Below are 8,434 nucleotides of genomic sequence, written 5' to 3' on the forward strand. Positions count from 1 at the left end.
AAGACCTGCCTGTGTTTTCCCTGCGCTGTTGGCCATAATCTTATTTTAGCCACTACGTAATGGTCGTTAAATTACATAATTGGCCCTTGTCTGCGGGCCATGAATGCACTGGCTGTCTTGGAGCGATCGCACAAGGGGCCGCTTTATTTTCGACCGAAGGTGGAGGAGACGAAGGAGAGAGAGGTTAAGAGAGAAAGTGAGTAAAATGAAACAGAAGATAGAGAGAGAGAGAGAGAGAGATTAAATGGGGATGGTAGGAGAAGGATGTGGTTGTCAGATAAAGGATTAAAAAAAAAAAGCAGTTTGAGAGGGCATATTCTTTCTTACACTTTTTACCACAAACCAACCTCTCGCTCTTTCACAGACACTGATGTCACTTCCCCTGTACACGCACTCTGCTGCATCAGTATCTCACAGTGCACCCTCTCCTCTGTTGTTTGCTTGCTGTCAGTGCAGTGACAAGATCTCTGGGATAACTTTGCCCTCTATAATGTTCAGACCATTGTTCTGTTGCCCTTTAACCTCGCCGAGCTAACATGCAGACATCCAGTCACATTAGGCCTTGTTATCTTGAAAAGCCTTATCTTTCTGTGAATTGATAAGAGCCTTATCTTTAATAAAGTCACTGTTTGTGGAATAATTTAAGACGCTTGTCTTGTCTGTTAGGCTAATATGTTCAGAAGTAATACTTGTTAAAGAATTTTTTGCACTTTTAATAGGTTTGGGGGTTGTTTACTTCAATAGATGTTGTGACCTTCAGTCATTAGCATGGATGCAACTCATAACTACCATAATGCAACTCCATAGTGTCTTTAATCACATCCTCTATGTCTGGTAAATGTCCGTGTTTCACATCCCCAGTTTTAAGACTTTAAAGTCTCGAGCCCCATCCATCATAATCCTGATGACGTATATTAGGATTGTTTTCTCAGATTTTAGAAAGCTTCATCCCAAGCCACATTACACAACTGTTTTTGCAGGCTGAGTAGCGCTCCCCATGTGATGTCTGTGTAAAGTCAGTGCAGTGTGCCAGTAAGACAGTAGCTGTGATTACATGCACACTTTTTTTCATTCTGATTGAAATCATTCAGGTTGAAGATTTTGGGTCATGCTGTTTTCATACGATCTGATTTAATAATACATCCGCTGACGCATATAACAGCTGTGCGACATTTGCAAAAGCAATGAATGTGTCGATGCTTTCTGAAAACGGAAAGTTAGTGGGGTCGGATCCATTTTTGTTGTAACAGGCGGCCTTCAAAGTTTTCTGCCGGTTTTTAACACTCCAACACTTTGGTCTCTCCCGGCTTCGTTGACTTTTTCTTGGACTTGTTTGAATAGGTCGTTATTTCTTATTTTCCTACCGTCTTAGCGTCCAATAATTTTCAGTTCTTGAGTTTGTATCAAAAACAAACTCTCCACGAAGCTCCAGTTTAGCTTGGTAGCTACCATTTGTTGGAAGTGGAGAAACATACCCCTTACGCAGCCATAAAGTAATCAGGTTAATCTATCTATCCCGCTTGTTCTGATTCAGGTGTTTTAAATGGAGCATTTTTATTATGTTTGGGATTTTAAACCGATTATAATGGTAATATTAGGCTCCATGTAAACATAGCGAGTGTTTGTCTGCCCTTTCTCACAAAATACTTGTAACCACAACAATTAGTGAATTGATATTAGTTTGCATTCAAAGCTGTATCATGTGAGAATGAAAGAGTTTTGGCATATTTGCGTAACTTGTTTAATCTGCATTCAAACAACCTTTTTATTGTGCAATTTACCTTAAAATTGTGACATAGAAACTGTTGACACAAACATGCACAGACCACAGATCATGTTTTCACTCTTTCAAAACCAAAACCATTTGGTCAAGGTTTGTAACCGTTCAGGTGCAGGTCTCTGCTCAAACACAGGATGCTTATATGCTTGTTAGACTTTCCAGAGTTTCTCACACTTAAGTTTCCATTGCCTGTTTTTTCTTTCTTTCCACTGTAACTGCCTTGTTCTTCATTTCCTGCTGCAGTGTGTCCCCTCTTTTAATTTCTTCTCCACGCTCCCTCTCTTCCTCCTCCTCCTTCCTCCTCACTAGGCCCCTTGCTTTTTTTCTCTCTGTTTAGTCTATAGAGTTCATATAGGCTAGCGCTTGCAGCCACAGTCATGTTTACCAGGCCTAGTAAGTCCTAGAAGTGAATGAACGCAATACTGGCCTCGATGTCAGTAAAACTACAACAAATAAAATGTTGATTTTCTGGTTTTAAAACACTGAGAACAAGTTCTATGAAAGTATGAAAGCCTGAAATAATTGACTGAGAAACAAGTATGATCACACATGTTGTTAAAGATTCAGCTCTTATTTCTAATTTTGGTCTAGCATTCTTCTCTAAGCCGTCAGACTGCCAAAAAGACATCTCGTCTCAAACCCCATTCAAAATGCTAATGTGTGCAGAAATGTAAACCCTGCAGTTTGAAGCCACCCTCTCTTGTTCACACTCTTTTCACATAAACTCTCTGTTCCTCATTTTTTTATCACCGGGTTTTTCTGTGCAGCAACTTCCTTTTCTGGTTCCCACGTGAACATAGAGACGAGTGGCAGGAGTTTGTTTGATGCAGTCTTCTTTTTTTTTTTTACCTTTCTCACTCTCTCCGTCTTGCTCTCCTTCTCTGTCTCACTTTCTCTTTCCCTCTCTTGCTTTTTTTCATCTGATAGGTCACACAAGAAATGGCTCTGATAGCTTCCTGAGGAAATTACACCCACTTCCTGTCTGTGTGCCTCCCCATTTACCACCTTCCACTACCCCAGTTTTTTGTTTTTTTTCCCTTCTTATTCTTCTTCTTCATCATTGCTCAGGCGCCTCAGGGAACAGACGCTGGAAGAGCAGTGGTGCTGGTAGGAATCCCCCAGTCACTGCTAATGAGACTGTGGCCTGATGAGAGAGCCAGATAAACAGCAGTACAAACACAGCAAGCTATAGCCATTAGCTGCTGGGCTATTTTTGGACACTGCCCTCATAGCATATAGAGGACAGGACACACAGCCTATTGTGACTAAGTGTAAGGAGAGAACAGTGACCCATGCTTATACAATGGGTTCTGTGGCCAGGTGCATCTAGTAATTGTGAATGAGTGAAGCTCTAATTTTAGGGTTTTCAGTGCAGGAAGATATATGCTGAGTTCCCCCGCCAGCTGCTACATTTACTGATGTTTTTTCCCCCTGTTGCTCACTCATTTAGTTGCCTGTACATGATCAACAGCAGAACTGCTGATACGAGGCTTTGATTTCCTCTGAAGAACCATTGACAGCAAATCTTTCTAATCTTACACCTTGTTGCTGCAAGTTGAAATATATTTAGACTTTTATGCTCTGTGCTGCTGACCTTTAAAAACGCATCAAGTCAGATTGCCAAGAGGAAGAGAGATAGTCAGACAGGTTTCTGACATATTAGTCCAATACAAAGCCACTATGTGTACAATTGTCACATGATTATAGTATATCTTTGATGGAAGCATGTGTTGCTTTCAGCACATTCATTTCAGTGTCCCTGGATTGGATCCCTGGGGACTAGACAGAGGACACTATGATAATAATAATAACTTTATTTGTATAGCAAAATTAATGCATGAGATGCAACACAAAGTACTTAACATAAGAGCAGATAATCATGAAAATCATAAAAAAAACACCAAACAAGGGAATAGAATTGAATTAAAACAGGATTAGACAGGAAAGGGACACCAAAATTGGAAATGTTTTTGAAACACTAGAATGAAAAGCACTGCCCTTTCTCGTTGAAAGGCTTATGCCAGTTTCAGCTCTCCTTTAGTCACCGGTATCACAGTACACCTGCACATCACTGCAGAAGAATGGACATTTCTTGTGTCCAGAAAGCTTTCGAAATGACAAATATATTAGTAGAAGTAGATGTAATTTTTTTGTGTGAAAAAAACATATCAGAAGTTATTCAAAGCAGAGCAGAGTATTTGATATATATTAAGACGTGTCTGGAGGAGATCTTAAAATACGGGTGTATTACATTGGCCTTTTCTTTTTACTGAAGATCACTGTTGGCAAGTCAACTTTAATAATGAACTTTCTCTTGTTGAGGTTCTACACTTTGTTTGTGGTGCCACTCAGAAGAACCTTCATTAATAGTCACTGCATCATTTGAGCTGCTCCTGGCCCAATAAACTTACCACACTCCTCTCTGACAGTCACCAGTTGACAGGTGTGGGCCCCACCGGTTACAGTATGGACGCTGAAGATGCCCACTTTGGGGTGAGGTCACAGTTTGACTCCTCTCTTCTTGGTTTGAGGGTTTTTTTTTTTTACTAAAAACCAGCTAATAGTTTTAAAGGTTTCACAAAGGATGTGGGGTTTGCATAATAGCTGATGTAACAGTTAGGCCGCACTGTAACCCCCTCAGTGACCTGGTGGAAATATGAAATGCTAAACTGTGCTACACCTAAAAAGTTCAAGAGGTCTCATGAAACAGGTGCTCTTTTTTTCTTTTGCTTATGTACAGTATTAGAGCTCTGCCCGGTCGGCCTAGAGATGGAGAGGAATGCTGTTGTAAAGACCAGTTGTCATATAACACACATACACACACACACACACACGTTCACTGGCAGCTCCCCACAATCACATAGGAATGGCCCCCCTCCCACATACGTGCTCAGTCTTAACCCACACACACACACACAAAGGCACGTACGCTTGATGGCTATCATTGGATTGATGCCACCTGACACTTAGTTAGTACTGGAATGTGATGAGAGGAAGAGGGAGGAAGGGGAAGGCAGGGTTGGGGGGGGGCTCTGCCAACTCCCAGGAGCACCAGAGCTGATCTCTGCGCTATGCTCAAATATTGTATTCTTGTGGTATTTTATTTTTCCCTCGGCCACGTCTGTATCAGCCAGGAAAGACCCCTCATAGTTTGGAGCTTATGCCAGCTATCGTGTACTAATGGAGGTGAAGGGAAGAGGGTCTGGTTACTGTTGAAACTCACAGACTGTCTCCATCTGTTGTCTGAACTGTGCCATATGCTGGAATGTACCACTTGGCTCCTTCTGGGCCAGAGGAGGCGCCCACTCCTGCCCCTCTTATAGTCTCGTGCTCTTTGAATGCAGAGCAGAGTTGACCTTCCCTCCCTCCTTCCCTCTGAGTAACCACAATTAGCTTCCCCCCTGACTGCTCCAATTTATATCTCGGAGTATGAACATGTATTACAGAATCTCCGATATCAACCAAGACATAACAATAACAAAAGGATTGGCTTCAGCATCTCCTGTAATGAGGAGGCTGTGATCACTAGTGCAATGTAGCTGCTCCAGTGTTTTTACAAGGTTTTATAAGCATCTTCTGCTTTTGCATGTTTTAATTAAAGTTTAACTGGGATGGAAACAGAAATCATTCACTGTCAGTGTACTCACTTTTAGAGCTGGAACGATTAGTCGGTCGGAAAAAATGTAATCCACAACTATTTTGATAATTGTTTGTCATTTTTCAAGCAAAAGTGCCAAACATTTAATGGTTCCAAGTTCTAAAATGAGAGAATTTGCTTCTTTTCTTGGTCTTACATTATTGTAAATTGAATATTTTGGGGTTTTAGACTCTTGGTCAGACAAAACAATGAAATGTTATGGCAGCAGCTTGAACTCTAGGATATTGTGAAGGGGATTTTTGACAGTTTTGGAGGTTTTATAGACCAAACTGTTAATTGAGAAAATAATCTAATCAATTAGTTGCAGTTATTTAATTATGACGTTTCAACTGTCCCTCACACTAGACCATAAAGAGTGGCTGGCAGAAGGATAAACCTGAATAAATTATTTGGAGAAAACAACAATTGGAGATTCTGGTACAGACTCTTTAATGTTATTACGGGGGGTTCGGGAGTCCAAATCCAAGTCCTTATCTGAGTTAAGTAGTTTAGTTGAGTAAGTTCTAAGTATAGACAGTGTCGTTTGTTGTGCAAATTGTAAAGCCCTTCTGGCAAATTTGTGATTTTAGGCTATACAAATAAAACTGACTTGACATAATACGTTTACAGCCATCATCAGATAAACAAAGAAGGCGTGCCAACTGACAAACTAATAGAGACAAATGAATTCCTCTTTATCAAGGCATAACGACCAACATTTTGTAACTGAATAAATAGGTTCCTGTTACCTTTCTCAGTTAACAGAGCCGTTGGTCTGACGCACCTGTCATCAAGATAGTATGTTGTGCAAGAAAAAAAAAGTTTTCACTGAGCTGTTACGGTGCAGCATTTTGTCTTTCCACCAGGAAATGGCTTGATCTGCTTTTGCAGCATTAGTCAGTGAAAAGCTGTTGTTGTCATGGCGACATAACTTTGTCTTTGTCAGGTGGCGTTGGCGTGTTCATTTTGGTAAGGTGCTCGGTGGCTGGTTGTGTTGGTTGTGTGTGGGCGTGTGTGAAAAAGTGGAGGCGTGTCCCTGCGTGTGTGTGTGTGTGTGTGTGTGTGTGTGTGTGTGTCCTGTGTCCAGGCCTGTGTCTCTCTGTTTGGCTAACCCCTCCTACGCATGTTGCTCCAGTGCTGGCCTTTCTCAACCCGCAGCCCACTGAATGTGGCCATGAATGAACACATTCTCTCTCTCTCTGTCTGTGTGTCCCTCAGTTTCACTCGGCCTCTCTTTCCCTCCCTGACTGACTAACCGCTCTGCTTCTGTCTCTTCGTCTCTTTACAAGAACTCACCTTGACCTCAGAGCTTTTGTTGGCTCTCCTTCCTACAACTGTACTGTATACACACTGTATTCAGGCCAGGAATCAAACTGTGGTTGTGTACACTGTTCCATTTCCTTATAAAGTCTAACCACTAAGTGATTTTTCAGTTCCCACTTAAAAACACCTAGACAATTTACATAACCACACATTTAATATTTTTTTTTAAATTATATTTACACATCCTCTGTGAACATGCAAACAAGTACAAAAACATGCGTTAACTGACTTAAAATGTATTGACAGATCTGAATCTATTATTGGTTCTATCAGAACAATTTTGAATTTCTTATTGAATAATTTTACATTACTTATAGGGGGGATGCTCCAATACTGATACCAGTATCGGGTATCAGGATGTTACATAACCTGTTGTTAGTTAAGGAAGTGTTGGACAAGCAATTTAGGCAGCTTACAAATATTTTAAGGAACTTTTACAACATTAGCAACATTTATATAGTACTCAAATGTAAGTACTTGTATATCAGTGCGTCCCTTGGAGAAACACATCCCAAGAACATATAATACATGAATTACTTGAGTTTCTTTTAGAGATAACCTTTTAGAGAAGGGTGAGTGATTGCAGTAAATGTAATTTCTATGTAACAATAATAATATTTGCCAAAATATAGTAATATTAAACACAACTATTAGATAAAGTAGCCACGCATGATGTCTATTTTTGCCTAGGATCAGATATCTAGTTTCAGAGAGTAATATTAAAGGTTTAGTTAAAACAGTATAAATGGTATGATAAAATCTCACATCTGACTCATTTATATTGTTTTGGTGTATATGAATTATAATAATAATGTCTTCTACCAAAAACAGACAAACACTATAGTGTAATATATAAAAAAATGAAACAAGAATAAAATAAACTAAACAAGATAAAATAATAAGGAACCTAATAAACTAAAGGCAGGGGCTACTATAGGATTTAAGGACATAGACTATTACAGATTCAGGGTCTTCAGCCTCGACTCTGGGATAGATATGGGGAGAGGCCACTGCTCAAGGATTGGGTTACTGTTACAACCCTGTACAGAATGATGACCTTCAGGTGTTGTCATTCAATACAGTCATACAAAACGTTATTAAGAAACATTATTCTATAAAATAACTACTGATGAAATCTTTAAAAATACAGGGTCTACACTTTATCATTTGATTCATACTTGCACCTCTCTGTACTACCCACTGGCCTCTGTACTCACCCAGCAGTGGACAATGGTAAATGTTGTGTAGGTTTTTTGATGTGTGTGTGTGTGTGTGTTTGTGTTTGGGTGTTCCCCGGTAGAGTCTCTGGGTCTGCAGCCTTCAGAGGACTGAATACAGTACATGAGCTATGTATTATTTGTGTTTTGGGTGTGTATGCGTGCAGAGGAAGTGGTGCGGGGAAGTGGTGTGGTGTGTACAGGGTGGGGGTAAATTGGTCAACCATTCTGATGCATTTTTTTCCCCATTCATGGATTTCAAAGGCAAGGATTGGCATAAACCTTTAATTTCCCATTACTTTAGTTACATTTTTAGACCTGGAGGTTTTACGTCATAGCAACAAGAGTTTCGCTTTCCCCTGAGTGTATTACTGAACCCAACAACTAGTCTGAAAAACAATTTCCAGAGGCAGAATTTGGCCTAACTTCAGAGAAAGCTCAAATCAAAAATGTTTTGCAATGCATTTTAAACACTGA

At 40.1% G+C, this 8,434-nt stretch overlaps 1 protein-coding gene across 7 annotated transcripts in view; it reads left to right on the plus strand.

Moving 5' to 3' along the window:
- Positions 1-4,136: 4,136 nt before the first annotated feature.
- arhgef1b (Rho guanine nucleotide exchange factor (GEF) 1b) overlaps positions 4,137-8,434 on the plus strand; it is a 30,044-nt gene continuing 25,746 nt past the window's right edge. For 5 of the 7 annotated variants that reach the window (XM_035671687.1, XM_035671688.1, XM_035671689.1 and 2 more), the window contains exon 1: positions 4,247-4,273. In XM_035671687.1, coding sequence (XP_035527580.1) covers positions 4,247-4,273 — 27 coding nt within the window. Of the gene's footprint in view, positions 4,274-8,434 lie in introns of all 7 variants that reach the window. The other 2 variants (XM_035671685.1, XM_035671686.1) reach the window with 2 other exon arrangements.

The sequence above is a fragment of the Morone saxatilis genome, unplaced genomic scaffold, assembly GCF_004916995.1.
Source record: "Morone saxatilis isolate NCDOM2014 unplaced genomic scaffold, NCSU_SB_2.0 Contig24, whole genome shotgun sequence".
Lineage (NCBI taxonomy): Eukaryota > Metazoa > Chordata > Actinopteri > Moronidae > Morone > Morone saxatilis.